Here is a 24,018-nt window from a genome sequence, read left to right as displayed (position 1 = left end):
TGTTCAAACCAAAAGGAACCAAAAATAAAGCCAAACACAGACAAGGATGCAAAACTATGCACGAGGGAGATACATTCCTTATATTTACAAAATTCTACTAAAATTAGATATTTTAGCAACATCAGCAAGTAGGATCATTTCTGACTGTTAATTCAACCCTTGTCAAAAGGAGCATGCATTGTTCTTGAAAGCTGATAATTTAAGAATTTGCATTCCTAAACATCTTGTTTTGTATTCTTATTCTACCATACATAAAAAAAATAAAGTCAACAGCAGTATACCTCTGTTCGCATTTCATAAATCGATTGAGAAAAAAAAACAAAATCAGGTTACAAACTTGAAATGAGGGAAACACATCAAATATAAGAGAACTACGACACAATAGAAACACAACACTAAAATGTAACACACATAGAAACAGACTATAATATAACAATCTGTTTGAATTATTGAGATTTTTGTCCAATAACTGATATCAAAAACTTAGGTCTAGTTAAAGATTTGAAAATTCCCGACCTTTCTATTTTTAATATTTGGAATTTTCCAAATCTTTACTATAATACTGACGACAGTCGTAATTTATATTTGTCTTGGGATCGAATAGCTTCCAGCTATAACATTGCTTCAAGGTAAATTGCTTTTGAATTATCATTTCCATTTTGATTTTAGAAATTTAGATAACCTGTCATTTTATGAATATTTTTTGAAACATGCTTAAGCGTTTGACAAGCTTTTGGAAATCAATTATTGCCTTTCCAAAAATATTTATAATTAAGAAGGTAGCCATAAAAAACGTTCATTCCTTAGGCGGTTATATCTTTTTTATTGAAATGTTCTAGGTAGTTTTTACTATAAAAACAGCCTCAGACGACATGATGTATTTATACTTTTAAAATAAAGAAGCAACCACAAAAGAAATATTTCATTACGAGGTAAATCAAATCAAACTTAGTCCAGTAGCCATTCAAAAGGCATAAATGATTAAATTCAGATTTACCAGTGAATAAAGTAACCTCAAACGGATTTTCAAAGTAAAGAAAAAAGGATACCTTGAACCATTTTAACTGTTACAAAACTTTGAATTTTACGAAAAATTAAGGATTTTCTTATCCCAGGCATAGATTACCTTAGCCGTATTTGGCACAACTTTTTGGAATTTTGGATCCTCAATGCTCTTCAACTTTGTACTTGTTTGGCTTTATAAATATTTTGATATGAGCGTCACTGATAAGTCTTATGTAAACGAAACGCGCGTCTGGCGTATACTAAATTATAATCCTGGTACCTTTGATAACTATTTACACCACTGGGTCGATGCCACTGCTGGTGGACGTTTCGTCCCCGAGGGTATCACCAGCCCAGTAGTCAACACTTCGGTGTTGACATGAATATCAATAATGTGGTCATTTTAATAAATTTCCTGTTACAAAACTTTGAATTTTACGAAAAATTAAGGATTTTCTTATCCCAGGCATAGATTACCTTAGCCGTATTTGGCACAACTTTTTGGAATTTTGGATCCTCAATGCTCTTCAACTTTGTACTTGTTTGGCTTTATACATATTTTGATATGAGCGTCACTGATGAATAAAGGCAACAGTAGTATACCTTTGATAACTATTTACACCACTGGGTCGATGCCACTGCTGGTGGACGTTTCGTCCCCGAGGGTATCACCAGCCTAGTAGTCAACACTTCGGTGTTGACAATGAATATCAATAATGTGGTCATTTTAATAAATTTCCTGTTACAAAACTTTGAATTTTACGAAAAATTAAGGATTTTCTTATCCCAGGCATAGATTACCTTAGCCGTATTTGGCACAACTTTTTGGAATTTTGGATCCTCAATGCTCTTCAACTTTGTACTTGTTTGGCTTTATAAATATTTTAATATGAGCGTCACTGATGAGTCTTATGTAGACGAAACGCTCGTCTGGCGTACTAAATTATAATCCTGGTACCTTTGATAACTATTAATACATAATAAGTTGTCAGGGTAAAGGTACCAGAATTATAATGTAATACGCTAGACGCACGTTTCCTCTACATAAGACTGATCAGTGACGCTCAGATCTAAAAAGTGATGAAGTACAAAGTTTAAGGGCATTGAGGACCCAAAACTCCAAAAATGTTGGGCCAAATACGGCTAAAGTAATATATTCCTGCGATAACATGGATAAGAAAATCCTTAGTTTTTCGAAAGAACAAAAGTTTTTTAACAGGAAATTTATAAAAATGACCATATAATTGATATTTATGTCAACACCGAAGTGTTGACTACTGGGCTTGTGATACATGGGGGGACAAAACGTCCACCATTGATTAAATCTAAATAGTATAATTTGTGACTGATTTAAAATCCCATTTTTTAGAAAATTATTATATTTATAATATAATATATACTCAGACGTACTTATAAATAAAATTATTTTCTGTGACTGTATCTTGCATTTATTTGTAGGATCCTTTACTATAGATAATTGAGCTGGTCTGTAACAATAACATCTCCATGCCTTATATATCATGTACTGTAGTACGACGCTAGATAAAAACTGACGAGGAAAGGTAACACACGGCCACCGAAAGCCCAGGTGGTCGTGTGGTCTAGCGGGACGGCTACAGTGCAGGCGATTTGGTGTCACGATATCTCAGTAGCATGGGTTCGAATCCCGTTGAGGGAAGAACAAAAAATTTGCGAAAGCAAGTTTACAGATCTAACATTGTTGGGTTGATGTTTAGACGAGTTGTAGATACATGATGTACACAGCCATGTATCACCATCATTGCTGGTGATACGATGGATAAATCTGTTGTAGAGTTGTCACTGACTCAGACGTACTTATATATAAATATATACTGTAAGGAGTAATTTTCAGACTTATATATGTGTGTGTTTGTTTAAAGGCGTTTCAACATTTTTTTTGGCGGATAATAACTTTTAGTAATGTGATTAAAAGATTTGAAAACGTAAAGGTAATACACTTTACGAACAGATTAATTTAAGTGGACACCCGCTGGTTGATACTTCGACACATGTCACACATTGTAGATGAGATTAAAACAACCGCAGGGCTCCAGTTTACAGACTATTTTGCTTGTCCCGCTAGCTCTAAATTGTCTATTCATCTGTATGTGGCTCCTAATGGAAACCAAAAAATGGATCTAACTATATAGGATCAATAACGGGAATTTGCAAACAGTGCAAACAGTGAAAAAGATATTTAAGCAATATTTTTTCATTGGTTGCAGAGAGTTAATGTACCCCTCCCTCTCTTTTTAGTTTGAGCTTTCAAATAGAAGGGTAAAAAAGGGTAGAGGGTTTCGCACTGACTTACTTGTGCCTTTAAGTATAACATTACGTCCTATGTCGAGGCAATACCCTCCGGCCTTTTCATGTATTACATTCCAAAAATATCAAAATATGTATATATGAAAAAATGTGTCCTGGATATTTCATCTTATTGTTTTTCTTTATTTTAATGTCTGCAAGACGTCTACTTCTTTATCATACATTACTAATTATTCAAAACTTTTGCCGTTTTCTTACATTACTTGTTTTTTAATGTTGTTTTTTTTTGGCTTCAGGTACATGAGACGTTGAATATTCTCTCCCTTTCATATTTGATCAGAAACACTCCTGTATACCGGAAGAACGTTTTACAAGGGACTGCCTATCGCATGACGAAACGATTAACACTGAATTAAATACACGTTAGAGAAGGCAGCTACACTAAGTAAAATATGAATAGTACAGAAAATAGAAATTATAACGTTCAATGTAAAGACTGTGCTCTGGAACAGCCAGTTGTAAACTTTAAAAAGTTAAAACGAGGCGACACTATCTGGTTTCCTGGTGGAGTCATTCAAATTTACTTTTGCAAGGAGCGGTTCCGGTATATCACTTACAAGCATTATGCATTAATCAAGTCTGTGGTTCTATTAGACAAAGACGGATATTCTGCCATGATCTCGATGATACAATTTATATGGTCTCCATATTCAAACTCAATGATAATTCGTGATATAACAGAAATAAAAAGTGTGTACAAAGATGAAATTTACAAATACATTTACCGTTATCCTACCAATTCTCCAGAAATAATTATAGGTAGAGCTGAACATCTTTTAGAAGAAAGTAAACTCAGAAGTTGTTCTATACTGTCTTATAACTTCGAACGTATGGTATGGTGGTGTGTTTTCGAAACAACACAATGTTTACAGTTCGGTGTCTTAGAAGAAATAGTACAACGGGCAGACGATGCTGGTGGGAAATTAAGAAAGATAGCATGCACTATAGCTAAATATCGACTGATAGCTTTCAAAATCCTGAAATGGAGTTTGAACTTATCACCAGTTCCTTTAAGATGCAAGATTCTAATGCATTGTCTAGTTTGCATCTACAGCCAGACATGTTATTACAAACAATTTCAGAGTAACCATATTTGCAAGTTATGTTATTCAAAGAAAAGATTTGATACTTGGTATGAATTAGGTGTTTACATTCTTTCAAATTTAGATGGGATTGGTGTTTTGGTAAGCATTTTACAGAAAGCATTCTGGTTAAAAGGTTTCTGGGGCAAGGAAGATGAGACTCCTCATGAAAATGAAGGAAACAACCTGCAGAATAGCCAATACGTACTTCAGTATGAAAGGTCTTTTTCTCGAAATGAAGAAGACGTTACGCTCCAAGAAGTTCATATTGATCACCGGAGAGGAAAATGGATCTCAACAAACAAAGTCAAAAAGAGGACCGTAAGAAAAATCGAGGAAATCAAGCCAGGAGATCTGATTGAATTTGAATACCATTATACATTTTTTCACAAAGCTATATGTACGGAGGTTAGAAGCACCGGGATTGATTCAGAAGTAGAGTTGACATATGTACATTATGGGGATTCAGGTACAGTTATAGAAGATTTTAGAACGTTTGATTTGAAGCGGGAAACAATACATATATATCTTTATCACCCTTTACATAGGTTTCCAAGAGCAGATATCGTTAGGAGGGCAAGAGCAAAACTCAAAGAACAAAATTATTCCATCTTTAGACGAAGGGCATCACATTTTGCAGATGAAATTGTGCATCGGGGAGAAGATTTTGTCCTAACTTCGTTTAGTGACATTCAACAAGGGGATGTGATCATATATAGTTACTGGGGGTTATGGCACGAAGCAGTTGTAACTAAAGTAAACAAAAAAAGCTATGAGATAGTCCATTACGGGCTTAAACATTTTTTTGCAACAAGACAGATCATCAAAGAAGATTTAGAAATAGATGTAAAAAAACAAGTCATAAAAAAGAAGGAATTTAGCGGCTACCTCACTTACCCAAACATGGTTACAGTAAACCGAGCTCTTTCAAGGATAGGGGAGAGACGATTTAGCGTCTCCGGAAATACATCTAGTGATTTTGTTCACTGGTGTAAAGTTGTACAAACCCCTTCAGTTTACTCAATTCAACCTGTAGCAAAAGAACAAAATGACAATACTAATAAAACAATGCAGCAGGTCATTGTCATTCCTCAAACAGGTGAAGTTCATTCAAATTCATTTCATAAAACTTGGATCAAGACACGAGATGAGCTCACTATTGGGTCAATTCTTTCTTTGCGAGGTAAACTTGGAATATTATTCTCTATAGACGGGAACTATATTGAACTCTTCTGCTATATTAGAGGCAAAAGGCGTGTAGAACAACGCGGTTTTAAACTTGATTTAAAGGACAATAAAGAAAGTATTTGGATATATTTGTGCGATCCATCCATATGCAACACACCTGAGGGAATTATCGACCAAGTCTTAAGGAGGAACACGTTCGAAAACACAGCTGATGAAACTTCCTTGGAATTTTGTAAAAGTTGCGTAATTAAAAACAATTAATCTTTATGACAACAGAGAAGAATATAGGTATAAATTGTATTATAGAAATATACGGATTCAAACTGTCAATTGTATATCAAATTCTTATTTTATTTTATATCCGATTAATGTCATATGAACTTTCGTAAAAGTGATAATTTTGTAGAACCTGTGACAACAGCCATGGAAGGAAACAGCGTTCTCCATTCCGTCGTTGCGGTCAGCATATAGGTTCAGTCTGTGGAACACATTTGTTGAGGGCATCAATAACTTTGTCAAACCCGAGGGCGGATTGAGAGAGGGCAGACTGTAGGAATCTGTATTGTATAAGCAACATATACGAAAGTTAAAAAATGTTAAAATGACAACACTTGAACAATTTTCACATCTGCAGTATTTAATTATGTTCAATTGAAAACCGGTTTTAAATTTGTGAATCCCAATTATTTAACATTGTCGTTTTTTTTCTCATTTTGTGTTTTTTTCTCAGCTCGTATGGTCTTTTATTAAAAAATAGACTATAAAAGAGGGACGAAAGATACCAAAGGGACAGTCAAACTCATAAATCGACAATAAACTGACAACGCCATGGCCAAAACTGAAAAAGACAAACAGTAGTTTATAGCTGACTATGCGGTATGTGATTTGCTCATTGTTGAAGGCCCTATGGTGACCTATAGTTGTTAATGTCTGTGTCATTTTGGTCTCTTGTGGAAAGTTGTCTCTTTGGCAATACCACATCTTCTTTTTTTATATAAACAATAGTATACATGACACAACATAGAAAAACTAAAGAACAAAGAACACAAACCCCACCAAAGGGGTGATCTCAGGTGCTCCGGAATGGTAAGCAGATCCTGTTCCACATGTGGCACCCATCGTGTTGCTCATGTGATAACAAATCCGGTAAATAGTCTAATTCGGTAGGTCTCACTCATGAAAGGGAAGGGGATTGTAGTTACGACGTAAGGAACATATTCGATATCATTTGTGAAACGGTTATTCAATAACGGTCAACCAACTCGTGATGGCGTCCGTAAATTTTATTTGGTTTTGACGTTATATTTGTTATTCTCGTGGGATTTTGTCTGATGCTTGGTCCGTTTCTGTGTGTGTTACATTTTAGTGTTGTGTCGTTGTTCTCCTCTTATGTTTAGTGCGTTTCCCTCGGTTTTAGTTTGTTACCCCGATTTTGTTTTTTGTTCATGGATTTATGAGTTTTGAACAGCGGTATACTACTGTTGCCTTTATTTACGAAGGGATGATTTCAACTCTACCATTTGGAACTCTTGGTTAAATAGCTTCCTTGAGAGCAGCAACCCTCTGTCAAGAAAATCATGACAGGAAATGCAAGCACGGGAATATCGTATCAATTGGGAGATATATACCCCGTATGCTGGTGCTACTGGAATGTTGCTACTTAGAAATGGAAAGTTCACAATTGGAAAGCTGAACTCATCTCTTTTGTCGTAAAGTTTTGTTTTCAACCGACCCTCATTGTCAATTTCTAGATGTAAGTCAAGATATGAGGCCGACTTAACTGTATCTGTAGTATCCTTTATCTCTAGTTTGATGGGATAGATGCGTTCTACATAGTCACCAAATTTTGAGTTATTTAGTGAAAGAACATCATCTATATAGCGGAAAGTAGAGTTAAAGGATATCGCTAACTTTTTACCTTTCTTCCTAAAAAGTTCCTGCATGAAGTCAGCCTCATATAAATTAGGTATGAGAAGCATTTTTCGTTCTAACTTGACATTTTCATTTAAGTGAGTTTTTTTAAAGTGGGTGTCGCACATTTTAAGCATTGGTACTTGGTGTAACAAAAAAAAACACTGCACAATTACATACAATGCATGTAAAAAGATAAAGTAAATTCCCTGGTCATTTGAAACTAATATGACCACTTAAATAGTAAACATTTCAAAGAAAACAGAAGACAGATTACTTCGGCAGAAATAGCCCATAGAATAATTTGGAACTATATTCCTAGACTACGAACAACGGAATCAATTGTGGTCTGAGGCCAACTAGTGTAAGTGCACGTCTATTAGGTACAGTTGTGATCAAATATGTTGAAAGTCCTATAAATCGAATGTTTGAGATTGTCAATATCACTTCCCTGCGAAATGTGTTATCCAAAGGTCTGAAATATCGCGACCCTTAATCCATCAATTGGAATTACAACTTCAAAATACTGATCAGGCAATGAGCTAAGTGCGAGAGAGAAGACGTAGATACTCTTCCCGAATAGAAGAAGGCTATGAGGTCGTTAATACAAATTAGAATTAAGAAACTGAATTGGTCTATCAATACCCATGCAACGTCAATCTTTAAAGACCCAAATGTTGCAAAACTCTTTCCTACCTCAATGACAAATATATTGTTGTTCCCGCAGATAAAGCCCCAAACAAAATCGTTTTGTGTGTAAAACTCATTACATTAACTGCTTGATAAATGAATTAGGTATTGACAATTCACTTGGAAACTCAACATAGACGAAACTTACCAAAGAGGAAATCCTGGATAATCATAGGTCTGTTCTATGTTCCTTTGGAATTTCAACCAAAGATGAAGAACTGGATCTTCCATCACTGTATTGGATACCTAAACTACATAAGTGTCCTTACAAGCAACGGTATATTGCTGGGTCTTCCAAGTATTCCACGAAACCTCTTTCTAAATTATTAAAATCTTTTTTATCAGCAATCAAAGCCAGGCTTCAAAGTTATTGTGAAACTGCCTATTCTAAATGTGGCCTAAGACTACTTGTGGCGTGAATCAGACGTGGATACTAAAAATTCCATAATCATTTAGAGTACATACAATGTAAGACGTGTTCATCTTGCATCAGTATTTAAACATTTGACTTTTCTACAGTTTTTACAAGTATTCCCTATTCCAAACAAGTATAAGACAAATTGAAAGAATTGGTATTGCTTTGTTCCATAAACTAGAGGCTCTTAAGAGCCTGTATTGCTCACCTTGGGTCTATGTACATATCAAACAATGGACACAGATAAATTCATGACAAATGTGTTTTGGTGATGTTGATGTGTTTGTAGATCTTACTTTATTGAACATTCTTGTTGCTACAATTATCATTATCTATAATGAACTTGGCCCAGTAATTACAGTGGAAAATATTTTCTAAAAATTGACAAAAATTGATGAACATTTACTATAAAGGGCAATAACTCTTTAAGGGGTCAATTGACAAATTTGGTCATGTTGACTTATTTGTAGATCTTATTTTGCTGAAGGTTATTGTTGTTTACAGTTTATCTCTATCTATAATAATATGCAAGATAATAACCAAAATCTGCAAAATTTCCTTAAAATTACTAATTTGGGGGCAGCAACCCAACAACAGGTTTTACGATTTGTCTGAAAATTTCAGGGCAGATAGATCTTGCCCTAATAGACAATTTTACCCCGTCAGATTTGCTCTAAATGCTTTGGTTTCAGAGTTATAAGCCAAAATCTACATTTTACCCCCATGTTCTATTTTTAGCCATGGCGGCCATCTTGGTTGGTTTGCAGGGTCTTATGTTAAACTAAGTTCCCGTTGGCGGCTATCTTGGATGATGGATCTGCTACAAAGTAACAAAACTTGGTCAGTACCTCATGAGGAACATTCTTGCTATGTTTGGTTTCATTCCATTCAGTGGTTCTCTAAAAGAAGACATTTGTATGCATTTCCCATAGGGTCTTATGTTAAACTAAGTCCCCCGTTGGTGGCCATCTTGGATGATCAGCTACAAAGTAACAACACTTGGTCAGTACCTGATAAGGAACATTCTTGCTATGTTAGGTTTCATTCCATTCAGTGGTTCTCTAAAAGAAGTCATTTGTATGCATTTCCCATAGGTCCAGTGTTAAACTAAGTCCCCCGCTGGCGGCCATCTTGGATGATGGATCGGCTACAAAGTAACATAACTTGGTCAGCACCTCATAAGGAACATTCTTGCTATGTTTGGTTTCATTCCATTCAGTGGTTCTCTAAAAGCAGTCATTTGTATGCATTTCCCATAGGGTCTTATGTTAAACTAAGTCTACGCAGATGACGACGACATGATACCATTATACAATGCAAAAAGTTTTGTTTTAGACTATAAACATTTCACAGATGATATCAATTATGTTCCTTACGTCGTCACTACAATCCATTTCCCTTTGCATGAATGTGACATATCGAATTAGACTATTTATCAGGTTTGCAATAACAGGAGCAACACAACAGGTGCCACATGTGGAGCAGGATCTGTTCACACTTCTGGAGCATCTGAGATCACCCCTAGTTTTTGTTGGGTTTCGTTTTGCTTAAGTTATTTTTTTTTTTAAGTTTTCTATGTTGTGTCATGTGTACTATTTAAGTCTGTTTGTTTTTTTTTTTCATTTTTAGCCATGTGGTGTTGTCAGTTTACGTTCAATCTATGAGTTTGACTGTGCCTCTGGTATCTTTTGCCCCTCTTTGAGACCTTATACAAATCAGCCAAAACAAATATTATTGATAACACAATTTCAAAACTTTAAAAATAATTATACAATATTTTTTTATGATTGCTTTTATCCTAGCTTTCATTACAAGGAGTCAGCAGGACTTACCAAATCATAAGACAACAGACCACACAAGCAACCAGAGAAATAGAAGACTAAACAAGACAGTCAGCAACAAACAACTATCTGCAAGTTGACAGAGTGACATAGATAAAAAGAATTTTGATATGATTAAAATGAGGCAACTGTCCACTACATTGCTGAGTTCTAAACCCTTTATTATTTCGGATGATTCATTTATTTTTGTTATAAATGAAATTTACACTTTTTAAATTTCTTGATCTATATGTTCTTTTATAGATTAAACATCATTCTGGAACGATCAAACCATAACATTTGAAAGTTTGGGATGCATTAACACGTTGAAAGGGAGATATTCTAGCAAAGCTTTTAACTATCAAGTCACTTTCAATGTTTTTAGTTTCTGTAGATTTTTTTTATTTAAGTGTTCGATTACAGCATTAGCACTTGTATTCCAGAATTTTCACATGATTAATCCTGATTTAAAAAAAAGATTTTTACAGGAGTTACAGATTAACAAGTGTGTTGCAGAAGATAATGACAGAAGTTTTCCCTATATATGCTTCTCCTAATCTAGATGCTGTCGGGATGTAGGAGCAGAGATATAATCCAAACAGCTCAATGCTGTCAGGCAAAATTATAACAAATGACTGATATATAATATAACAATTTATTTTATTTGCCTTCAGCAAACTTAACATTATAAATATGTTTGGAATGTTATCAATATAATCTTTACAATATATTTTACTGCAACATTGCACTATCCCACACATATATACAGATATTGTTTCAATATAAAATTTCTAAAATATTTTATACATTACAACAAGAGGCTCCCAAGAGCCTTCATCTCTCACCTGGTAAAAAATATGTCATTTAGATTTATATTAATTATCTTTATTGCAATCAGTTATGTTTATAAAAATAAGGATAGAATTCAAATGAAGTGGATATAAGAAATTATAGCCAACCATACAGCCTTCTACAATGAGAAAAAAACATACCATATAGTCAATTATAAAAGGCAGACATGAAAACATGAAACGGTTCAATTGAGAAAAACAAAGGGCCTAAATTAATTTATAACAAACATTTTTAGTAGATATTTTCTATCTCTGGTTGATGCTCCATTTAAAATGAAATTAATTTCTATCTCCTTATACTCCCTGTCAATCAAATTAAATTTGAACTGTGAAAGAATTAGTTATACATCATCTACTTGTTTATTATTTGTGTCTGATGTATCATATTACCTCATCCTCAAACTGGAAATACACATGTCTAACCTGACAACTGTTCCCATTTTGGAAAAAAAAACAATGAGTTAATGGGCTTAAAAAAAACAAGAAGTAGAAAATCTCTGCAGATTTTTTTTTCTGAAAGACAAATAAAGGAAATCAACAAACTGAAATATAACTCATGCATTTGAAAACTAAAAAATACATCATCAAACATTTTATTGAGGTAAATGTTAAAATGAATTATACAAGGATGTTGGAAATTCATGGATGATGGGTTCTATTGGATTTTAAAAAAAACAGGCTAAAGGAACATTCGGTATCCTTTGCTCCAGTAGATCTTAAGAAATGTTTAATTTATGATGACAGGCAGACAGAAAACGACAAAGGACGCAAAGTGATGGCATAAGCTCCCATTGCATTTTAAGCCAGGTTAGCTAAAAACAAATAATGTAGTCAATAAACAAGTGACTTCTCTTCAGTAAACTCCTTGTTACAAACAGAAACATAACAGTATTATCTTAGTTGGGAATCTGTAATAATAAATAAACCTTCTAAAAATCTTAAAAAAGATAATAGTTTTCTTATAAAAAGATGCAGGTATTACCTGTATAAGAAGACAACAACTGTATTATTGCAATGATGCTTTTGAGACTTTTCCCTTTTGAAAGAGTTGATACAATTGACAATATATTCCTTGCTTAATTGCAACATTATTTTAATCCCATGATTTTATTTTGTAGAGAAAAATATTTCATTCAATAACTTTTTTTTCATTAATAATTTTCTTTGGCAGCCTGCAAATTTTTGAATCATGTTGTTGAACATTCAGTGGTAATTATTCCTGCACTAATCATAATGGAAAATTTGGTTATGGCACTGTGTACAACACTTTAATCAGCATAACATAATTTTCTTTAACATTGCTTCCATAGTGCTTTTTATAATTAGTTTACTAGAAAACCTTTATTAGGATTTCTAGTTATAAAATCACAATGGAATCACAGACATATACCCCCCCCCCCCCCCCCCCGATAGTGTTGGATAATCGGTTGGATTATTTCTGGTACCTCCATGCTGTATGTACCACCACTCTCTATTCACTTTAGGTCGATTTGTGGTCATTGAGATCATTTCCCCTCATTTGTTTATTTTTTGCCTGTTAACCAATTTGTTTTCCCTCTCTTTTCCATATAATCACCATGCCTTGTTCGTCACATGATGCTAGTAAACTTTCATCACAGTTAAAACACACATCCAGGACAGGAGCAGAGTGTCCTAATAGTTTGTTAACACATGGTTTACTTTCCTTACACACATCAAAGAAATACACACACATGTCTTCACTTCCAGATACTGAAAAAATAACATCAAATGTTCATTTTCTATTTTATGTAGTAATGTATTAATTCATTTTTGCATTTGAAGAAACTCATAAATATTCATAGATTTATTTTCAAATAAAACAAGTGAAACTGCGAGCTACTGCTCACTGATGATACCCCCGCCGCAAGTGGATAATATTAATAGTGTAAAAATATGCAAGTGTTCGGTAAACAGGAAGTTGTCAAGTGATGAATCTGAAAACGCATCACACGGTATAGCTGACTTATATAAATCCTGAAACCAAATTTCAGAAATCCTTGTATTGTAGTTCCTGAGAAAAATGTGACGAAAATTTTCAACTTGGCTATCAGTGTAAAATCATACAAGTGTTCGGTAAACAGGAAGTTGTCGAGTGATGAATCTGAAAACGCATCACACGGTATAGCTGACTTATATAAATCCTGAAACCAAATTTCAGAAATCCTTGTATTGTAGTTGCTGAGAAAAATGTGACGAAAATTTTCAACTTGGCTATCATGTGTAAAATCATACAAGTGTTCGGTAAACAGGAAGTTGTCAAGTGATGAATCTGAAAACGCATCACACGGTATGGCTAACATATATAAATGTTGATACCAAATTACAGAAAGGGTGGATGTGTAGTTCCTGAGAAAAATGTGACGAAAATTTTCAACTTTGCTATCATGTGTAAAATCATACAAGTGTTCGGTAAACAGGAAGTTGTCAAGTGATGAATCTGAAAACGCATCACACGGTATGGCTAACATATATAAATGTTGATACCAAATTAAAGAAAGGGTGGATGTGTAGTTCCTGAGAAAAATGTGACGAAAGTTTCATGGGACGGACTGACTGACGGACTGATGGACGGACGGACTGATGGACGGTACGACGGACGGACTGACGGACGGACTGACAGACAGAGGTAAAACAGTATACCCCCCCTTTTTTAAAGCGGGGGTATAAATATAGCAAAACTTTGCTATCATGTGTAAAATCATACAAGTGTTCGGTAAACAGGAAGTTGTCAAGTGATGAATCTGAAAACGCATCACACGGTATGGCTAACATATATAAATGTTGATACCAAATTAAAGAAAGGGTGGATGTGTAGTTCCTGAGAAAAATGTGACGAAAGTTTCATGGGACGGACTGACTGACGGACTGATGGACGGACTGACGGACGGACTGACAGATAGAGGTAAAACAGTATACCCCCCTTTTTTAAAGCGGGGGTATAATAAACAATTCAAACAAAACATGGTTTAACTTACATTCAGATAATTTCTTAAAATTATGTCTAATGTTTTTTCAAGTATGGTTGTCATTGCAATAAACAGATCTCTTTAAATAGGCATTGCTACACACTAGATGTTTAAATGACATTTTTCTAAATATGCTTCTTCCTCATTTATATTTTCTAGCATTAAGTATTCAGAAAATATAAACAAATTTATAATTGAATGAGTTACCAAGGCAACTAACCATGATAAAATTTACTTATATATGGAATAATGATGATGATAATGTTATGGTGTTAAACATCCAGAGGCAAACTCTTATAAATGTATATATATATGTGTGCTTAGAAGAGAAGTAGCAAATACACATTTTAAGGTGTTGTTTGACAGATTGAAATACTGAACCTCCTGTATTTGAATCTAAAACAACAAATGCTGATTTTTTTTCTCATTGCTTTTTCATGTCATATTTTTTGTATGATTTAGGTTTTGTGTTGTCTCAGAAGTTTCAATTGATAGATCATTTAAGACTGTCATGTAAAATAAAATTTTGGCAATAAAACCTTAGTTTTACAATTTCCTATGGAAAGACTTGTATAAGGTCTGGGGATTGGTACCTAGTTTATGAATGATATAGTAATTTACTGACACATGCTTCTTATATGGGAGATACCTTTAATTGCTGACCTGTGTGATGTACACGTATCTAAATGAAAGTTACTTACTAACACAGGCCCCTTGTCTGAATGACATTAAAGGACAAAATGTGCTCCTTATAGAAGATCTTTTCTGTTTAACTGGAAATCTTTTCTTTAATTGCAAAGCTCCATCTTCACTTATTATTCTGTAAATAAAAGAAAAGTTTCAGAACTTTCAACAATGGCAGGACTCTGGAAAATGTTTTTTACTTAAAACAAAAGCAAGCACACCCGTGTGATTTTATTTATAGCATCTTGTTCGATTGTACTTATATTCTTCATCGTGATACCAACTTAATTTAAATTCTATTTTATTTATTTCCATTTAATTCTAAATATTTATAAACTTAAATACCTACTTGAACAAACAGAGTGCATTAACACAACAGTTAACCAGTAAAGAAGGATCTCTTGCTTCACGACTAATCCATGACCTGGCCGATATACATGTCACTGGTAATCCTTCACATACAGTTATTCTGTAAACACAAATAAAGAACTGAAGCAATTTAAAGTGAAGTTAGAACTATTAACATTGAGATATATCTCACTAGTATGGCAGAAAATGTGATGGTTTTATTTTCCAATTATACATATGTAACTGTAATGGGCTTCTAAAAAGAGCATTTGAAATATCAATAGTCTATCTAAAGTAGTTCTGGACAAAAGTACCATGATCATATTACATTATATTTTTCAGAGCATAGGATTGAAACTGTCATACCTCATTTCATAATTTTCACTAAAAAAGAAGGCAGATTTTCATGAAATCAACACGAGTCATAGTTCTACATAATTCAAAATATCAAAAATTATTGTACAAACCTTCTGGCTTTTATCAGTTTACCACTGTTCACATCAATAGTAAAAGAATGAATAGAGCCCTTGTCGTCTCCGGTCCATAATATATGTCCTGTACTGTCAAAGGCTAGAGCTAGAACTTTACCAGTCACTTTACTGGAACCTCCCTGTAAAATATATAATATCTGTAATGTTTCATGATAACAAAAAGCTGATTCTACAATTTAATTTCAATATTCATTTTGCTCGATCATGATACATTTTCAAAATGCTTTAAGCTATGTAATAAGACTTATGGAAAAATCATCAGTCTGACACTGTAGTTTCTCTGTAGAAAAAAGTCATTGTTTGATGTAGAATAGAGCCAGAATGTCAGAAGTCACTTGGGACCTAATAAATGTAACATCATATAAAAGTATTAAAGAGCAAAAAAGGTGCATTAAGAAGGCACTATTCAACCTTACAAAAGTGAAAATTACATTTATAAAAAATAATTATGATCCAGATTCCAGATTCCAGAAATTACAAACCACAAAAAAAAAAACAAGACTAAATAAATCAATTATAAATTGTATAAAAAAAAACATTTGTTTACCTTACCTTGTATCCTTTGCCTGTTGATATGTTCAAAACTTGAACAAAACATTTACTATTCCCTGTCTGGTAATAGTTAAGGTTACAACATATCTGAGTCATAAAATGTGGTATGGGCTTTGCTCATTGTTGTAGGCATACAGTGATCTATAGTTTTTCCTTTCTGTGTAATTTGGTCGCTTGTTGAGTGTTGTCTAATTGGCAATCATACCACATCTTCATATTTTTTATTAACATTCATTATGCAATATCTTCATTATATGGAATAAGTTTAGAATGGAAATGGGGATTGTGTCTGTGAAAGAGACAACAACCCAATCAAAGAAGAAGTATGTTCAAGTTCTAAAATCTTTAAATAGAAACTCTACCTAAATGTTAACTGCAAAACATAATTCAATTTATATTGATTGATTGATACTTGTTTGTTTAACACTACCAGAGAGACAAAAACAATAAAGCAATAGATAATACTTAATGATTTAAGAATTCCCAAAAGGATACAACAAACATGTTATTATTTAACGGATGGAAGACACAGGACATGAGTTCTGCTGCCATACTATCCTCTATCACCCTCATACACTTCCCTGCGGCTATATCCCATACTCTCGCTGTGGCATCTAGGGATACTGAGAGGATTACATCATTGGATAGGGAAAATACAAAATCTGAAATTGAGAGGAATTTCATATGCATTAAACCTTCATGGTGATGAAAGATCAAGTTTATACACTTGAAAGACACAGATTTAAATTTACAAATAAATGTGTTGCACAGGAAATAAAACTGCTCATGAGAATAAGTTGATGTTGTTCATGGTATTTAAATTCTTAGATGGTGAACTGTCCCATCCAATAATCACAATAGCTTTAGCTCTCTGTGGAGTTCTTTCAATGGAACTTTTAATTTATCCTTGAAAAAAAACCAATTAATTACAAGACAAAAATTTCACACAGAAAATCACAGATGATATTTTAAAGAATGAAATTTCAGAAAACCTGATAATTTGTTCATATATGTATGCAAAACTTTCCTTAATGAAGCTTTGATTGGAATAACTAAATGATTTTGCATATATACCTGTGACCCCTGCAGCGTGACCCCTCAGCATACAGATTACAGTGGCTGGATCTGGTATAACCTGACATATGGACAGGGTACCATCCAATGAGGCACAAGCCAATCTGGTTTTATCATCATGTCCAAATTTTACATTGGTAACTACAAAAGAAGAGATTAAGAAATACAACAATTAAAATATATCAGGATTCAGGAATAAAACAACAAGAAATATTAGGGTTTTTCTTAAATATAAATTCCTGAAAGGGTCGCAACTTCACTGATATTTATGCATTACAGAAATCAAGTATACAATCAATTTCCTTTTCTGTCATATCAAATACTCGAAAATCTTTAAACCATTACCTTATTTTAAAAAGGGGATGGATTTCATAATCCAATCATATCAAGTTTTGATTATGTTTAAATGAGAGTTAGGAGTAAGAAAATTAATTCAAATATTTCTCTTTAACTGACAGTACCTGCTGCTGTGTGCTGATCAAATATATGATGCATTCCTGCAAAGGCATAATTCTCTGAGACGGTCTTCCCTCCAGCCATAGCCCTGGAAAACATATTTTCTTTGTTAATTTTCTTACTGATCAATAAGCAAACAAGCAATTATCAAATTTACCGAAATCCTATTGTAATATTGATATGATAACTGTAAATTATCAAATAACAATGTCCTTCTAATGAATCATTTAATTTTGTGGCTGCATTTTTCATTGATTCAGAGGAAATTTTGTATTTGTAAATATTCAAATTGGTGGATTTGCCAAAAGGTGCATACAAGCTTCTAGAAAATTGCTACTTCATTGAAATTTTTTATTGTTATTTGTTATTTCTCTTTTCATTTTTCAATTAATTGCATTCACAAAACTTGTTATCCCATACTATAGGTTTCAATACTTGACACAATGCTTAAAGATTAAAGCAGGACCTGAAAAAAGTTATGATGGGGTTTGTTGTGCTCAGTCTTTAGTTTTCTATGTTATGTTTTATGTACTATTATTTGTCTGTTAACTTTGTCTTTTTCTTTTTTAGCCATGGCGTTGTCAGTCTATTTTCGACTTGACTGTTCCTCGCATAACTTTTATGATAATTATACCTGCTTGCTTCAGCTTCATCTGTGGGTACAACTTCTATACTGTCAAAGACACGTTTCATTGGTCCTTCAAAGATATGCTTCAGTGATCCACTGCTCAAGTTCCTCCGATGTTTCTTACTGTCACTTAGATTAAGCTTGTCAAAATTCTATAAAGAAGAAATACCATGCTAAAATTTAATATGAATATTTTCTTTTATTCAAAGGAACATTATGTGTATGAAATTCAAAGAATTGACATTACCAAGACATAAATAAATCAAGTTAATCAGGCAATATTAATTTTTGTTTGAACAGGGAAATTGCTACAATACTATAAAATCAACTAAACATGACTATTTTGTAACTGCAAGGATACTGGTATACATGGAATTCAAAGAATCAAAGGGGCCTCGGTGTCCAAGTGGTCTAAGAAGTTCTACTACTGTAATAGTCACAAGCCAGTCAACAATGAGGATGTGAGCTCAAACCCTACTCTTGCGGGTGGACTCGACTCCAATCTTTATTGACTAGGATTGTCAGTTTTCCTATGAAAGTTTGTGTTTTTCTAGGGGCACGCCAGCTTCCTCCACCAACAAAAAATTGCTGCCATAAAATAGCTTAAAAGTGGTGTTTAAACACCAACAATCAATCACCCACTAGACAACAGTTATACCACATATAGATTTGCTCTAAAAATAACATTATAACTATGTGGGAAAAAAATCATTTCTCGTAATTGTTTGGTGAATGTTAATTTCAACTAATGAAGAAGACTTAAAGAAGCTTAACAGAGTTAAAAGACTGAAAATGACAAAGTAATTCATCATCTCAAGTTCTGTTTGATGGTATAATTAAACAGAGCATTCTTAATCATATTATTCAAGGTTAAATTACTATCTGATTACATGTTTAATTTGTGTATCATAAACTATGTGACTAACAAGACCTTAAATAATTACATACATCTAATCCACTCCTTCCTCCACTTCTTAAACTTATGGACCTACTTCTTATACTTCTGAAAAATATAAAACAATGGTTATAAAGCTATAGGTTTGCTAGGTAAATATAAAACAATGGTTATAAAGCTATAGGTTTGCTAGGTAAATATAAAACAATGGTTATAAAGCTATAGGTTTGCTAGGTAAATATAAAACAATGGTTATAAAGCTATAGGTTTGCTAGGTAAATATAAAACAATGGTTATAAAGCTATAGGTTTGCTAGGTAAATATATTAATAACAAACCAATATAAGTCTGCCCTTATTACTCAAACTTTTAGGAAGGAGGCATATTTCCTAGGTTGCTTGACCCATTGTCATTGAGTTGTAAATTATGACACAGTTAAACAGTCATTGTGTAATTCAAAGCTTAACAACAGTCATTTTAACATGGTATAACCTGCTACATAGAAATGTTTTATACCAAAATAACAATGTTTTATTGAAGTTAAAAGATATATAATATACATTGTGATAATTCTTAAGAATGTATCTATAAATTATATTTCATTTATTACTGCCTCACTAAATTAAACACTGATAAAACCTACCCTCCATCTGAGAAGGCTGGACTACCATATCTAGAATTCAGTAACTGAGCCCTTATATGAAGGTGATCTTTCCTGACTGAAGGGTCTTTCTGAAATGAAAAAAATCCATATTACCTTTGGTGTCAACTAATTTCAAATTAAGTTATTATCATGTTTAATAAGCAGTTGACATCCTTATTAATAAATACATGTACTAGTCTCTATCCAATAGACCAATTTCGAGTTTGTTGCATTTCTGTCAAAAACTTTGTTTCAAGTGATCACTAACACAATTCCTGCCTTTTGGGGCATCATCACTTCCATCCCATCTTGAGCAAGCGGTTAAAAAAATATGATGCTATACAGTATGAATTATTCAGAAAATTAAATTCTTATACAGTGTACTTGATAGTCAAGTGGAATTGCATGCCTTAAATTATATTTTTTACATCACTGAAAGTTTTAACATCTGAATACTTACTCCTGACTTGGCACACTCCCTTAATAACTGACTTCTTCTTCTTATATACAAAGTTCCTGTAAAAGAAATAACAACAATGCACAAAGTGGTAATTACATAAAGATAACATTAATGTTAAGAGACATTTGTTTATGAAGTTTTGGTTGTTCAATTTAAGGGGTATTAATAAATTATTATCCACCCTCTAATATAAGTGTAATAGAAAAACTTCAACTATATCTTCTTGTATATTTTCCCATGTATTTCATCATATATTCATATCTTAACATTGCATATTTCAATCTTTTCAATGTTTAGTGAAGAAAACATATGTGATACATATACGGAAATATGTTAAATTATTGGAAAATAGCACAGGCACATGTCTCTGAATTTTTTTCTTTCTCCTATATACCTTTCTGCTTACAATTCATTGTGCTTTTTGTTTTGCAATAGGTGGTAGAATATTCTAATTGCCGGAAAATCAGTAGCATCATTGTCTGAAATGGTAATGATAAATCAGGACATAAAGTCACAAATTTGATAGGACAAAAAGTCACAGGACATAAAGTCACAAATTTGATAGGACAAAAAGTCACAGGACATAGTCACAAATTTGATTTCACAAAAAGTCACAAATATTTTTTTGACAATGGTTTAAATATATTTTGAAATGTTTTCTTTTTATTACATATATATTCATTTTTAAGTTAAGGAAATTACTCATAAGCCTTGATAAATGAAAAAGTAATACATTTTAATCATGCAAAGGATATATTTATTGGCAAAATGAAGCCATTTAGTACCAAGCCACTTGCATGACTTTGACATTTTGTTTTCATAACAATTATTAGATCATTATTGATATTTATTGAATAAATTTTAATTACAAAGTTGCTTCAGATATAAAACTTCAAGAAAAATATAAAACATTTTTTTTCAAAATAAGTGTTTTCTTGTTCAAAGAAAAATAATCTCAAAACTGAATTGTGAATCTTTTTGTCCTGTGACTTTTTGTCTGTGACTTTCTGCACTACATTCAAATGATGTACCAGAATATTATGAAAAACTACCCAAGAATGACATATTACTCTCCCTATTCACAATTTATCAGATATTGACCACGGCAATTGCCAATATTTTTAGGCTAATTTACAACAGGGTGTGACATATGCAGCGATAAAGGGTGATAAAAGTTTGGCAAGGTTTTGATGTTGATTTACTGTAGTACTTTATCTATGGCTTATATATTTGCCTATGCCAGCTATGCAGGAACAAATATATACATGTATATATACTGTACCCAGTGATATGGTACAAGAAAAGAAATCCACAGTTGTAATTAACATTATTCGAGCATGCCGATTAGAGCCAATGTGAAAATTTTTGCAGAGAGATTCCTTCAATATCCTGATATCATTGAAATTGTCTTGTCAAATTAGTTTCATGGATAAATATTATTATCCTTACATCGTATATTTTATGATTTGGATTTTATTTTTTTGTTGAGGAAGGTTTCTGCAGATATTTTCAGGTTTGTTTGAGATATGTTGTCAGATGGGAACCATTAGTAGTTTCCATGTGGGAAACTATCAGACCAATCTATTTGATGTCTGAGGGTTTTAGCTGTTCCCCTAATGGATCTGTAGTTTCTTTCTGAGATCCTTTATCGTAGGATTTTCAGCTTTCCTCTTCCAGGAATACAGCTGGGCATTTAGCGGTATCGGTTTGGATTCCAAGTATGTCCTCTCCAGTTTCCCGTTCGTTGTCTAGGCATTTGTGTGGCATCTGGGGTGACCTTATCCTATATTTTGTATATAATGTTTTTAAATATTATGCATTTTTTTAATTTGTGAGGATGAGCGAATCAGGTGAGTGGGTGTGTTCGTATGGTTTATTACATTGTACTTTTTGTTTAGGAAAGGTTAACTTTCTGGTAGTAAGACCCGTCACGGCCAGACTTGAGAACTGGATAGGCAAATGCTCACATTAAATTTGTACCTAAACAGTGTGTTAAATGTCTTCCTTTTTACACTATAACCCATGGTGGTGCTCCTACCAAAGGAGGAAGATACAGAACATATCATACATTAAACTAGTCCAAGATTGCTCTGACATCCAACGGCTGTTTTGCCAGACAAGCTGGGGCCATTGGTCTGGCAAAACAGCCGTTGGAAGTCCGAGTAATCTCAGACTAACATTAAACTAGAAATAAATTTGGGCTGATGTATAAAAATCATATAATTAACTGGGCGTGGTCTATACTAAAAGAAAACATGCTGTAAAAAACGGAAGTTGTATTCACTGTTGTAAAAGAGAAGGAAGCAAGTAAGGGAGACAGGATGGGGTACTATCTTGGGACAACTTCCTTCATACAGAAAAAAATATGCATTTTTAAATGTATGTATGTACTGGTAACATGTAATTTCTATCAAGATTCCAGTACATCATGTGAGTTCGTGGTCTAGTGGTTAAGACCGATGACTACAGTGCTGAAGGTCCCAAGTTCGATCCTCACTCGGGATGCTAAAAATGTCAGTACATCAGAAGGGTGATTTTCACCCTCTCACACACCTCTCTTGTATCCAGGCCTGAGTTTAAACTAGATTAGATTCTTCGGGGCTTGATCTGGAGATCAATCTTTTGAAATCTCTTCGGGTTGTCTGTTCCCGCCGAGAAGCCCCGTGGTTCTCTCCGAGTACTTCGGCTTCCTCCACCTTAATAACAGACATCCCGGTGTCCTACATGCTCCCTTGGGCGGTGTTGGGATGGGGATTGTTCTGGTGATGGGTTAATATTGTAAAGGACACATCTCCATTAATCCTTAGGGAGTGTACATGGATCCGCTGTACCCTTGCAGTCAATCAAGGGGTGCGTCTATACTGGCGGAATCTCGAAGTACATACATACATACATCGCTACGTGTAAAAAAATATTCTGCACGTGTAGAACTTACTGAACTGAGGGTTGTTAGGAGTTCTATAAGCATTAAATTTTGCATCTAAGGCTAGTGCTTGTTGCCAAACTGCTGCCATCCTGGCATTTTTTTCTAACCGGAAGTTTACATAAAATAAATAATATCTGGATCGATTCTGGTCTTATGGCAATAAGGCAATGGCTTTTGCTACGAATTTTTAAGACTTTCAAAAGTTATGCTATTTCCACGAAAGTAATTTAATTCATATTTCTGGATTGATCCTTTGGGGATGGGGGATTCTTTTTTGAATTTTGGTATGTCAGGGTTTAAATTTCATTAAATTCAGGATGTCCGGATTTCATGTTTTTAAGCACAGAATTTTGGGGTCAAGACCCCTTCAACCCTCCTCAGAGATTATAGGTTTTCTATAGAATAAAATTGAAACCATGTAATTCCATATCAAATTATATTAGACAATAATGAAATCGTGGGCCATATGTGTTTACAAAGCAAATATAGATTGTGTTATTAATTATTTAGGAGGTAATCAATATTTAACTATTTGTTCATCTTTGCAACTGCAATGATAAGTTCTTA

The 24,018-nt window shown here is 33.5% G+C and overlaps 1 protein-coding gene and 1 long non-coding RNA gene across 2 annotated transcripts; one reads left to right on the top strand and one right to left on the bottom strand.

The window, feature by feature from the left end:
• Positions 1–562: 562 nt before the first annotated feature.
• Positions 563–6,332, top strand: LOC143044479 (uncharacterized). Its single transcript, XR_012968686.1, has 2 exons — positions 563–629; positions 3,588–6,332. It is a non-coding gene; the product is annotated as an uncharacterized LOC143044479 (long non-coding RNA).
• Positions 6,333–11,098: 4,766 nt separating this feature from the next.
• Positions 11,099–23,576, bottom strand: LOC143044478 (WD repeat-containing protein 13-like). Its single transcript, XM_076216522.1, has 13 exons — positions 23,461–23,576; positions 20,526–20,581; positions 20,066–20,154; positions 19,477–19,531; positions 18,535–18,680; positions 17,906–17,988; positions 17,445–17,585; positions 16,866–17,032; positions 16,371–16,430; positions 15,795–15,937; positions 15,329–15,448; positions 14,997–15,115; positions 11,099–13,039 (listed from the first exon to the last, which is right to left on the bottom strand). Exons 1-13 carry the CDS (start codon positions 23,537–23,539, stop codon positions 12,846–12,848), a joined length of 1,452 nt encoding a protein of 483 aa, XP_076072637.1. The 5' UTR covers positions 23,540–23,576; the 3' UTR covers positions 11,099–12,845.
• Between the last annotated feature and the right edge of the window lie 442 nt (positions 23,577–24,018).

The sequence above is a fragment of the Mytilus galloprovincialis genome, chromosome 9 (genome assembly GCF_965363235.1).
Source record: "Mytilus galloprovincialis chromosome 9, xbMytGall1.hap1.1, whole genome shotgun sequence".
NCBI classification, from domain to species: domain Eukaryota; kingdom Metazoa; phylum Mollusca; class Bivalvia; order Mytilida; family Mytilidae; genus Mytilus; species Mytilus galloprovincialis.
The sequence above is the reverse complement of the archived record's forward strand: the minus strand, read 5'-3'. Positions and strand labels throughout refer to the sequence as shown.

Bases quoted from the DNA above. Each gene is read 5' to 3' on its own strand.
- LOC143044478 (XM_076216522.1), bottom strand. From the start codon at position 23,539: ATGGCAGCAGTTTGGCAACAAGCACTAGCCTTAGATGCAAAATTTAAT. The intron at 18,681-19,476 runs GTATGTAATTAT...TCTTCTTTATAG, and splicing joins GAGGAAGGAGTGGATTAGAT to AATTTTGACAAGCTTAATCT. The intron at 17,033-17,444 runs GTATATATGCAA...TCTCAATTTCAG, and splicing joins TCACGCTGCAGGGGTCACAG to ATTTTGTATTTTCCCTATCC.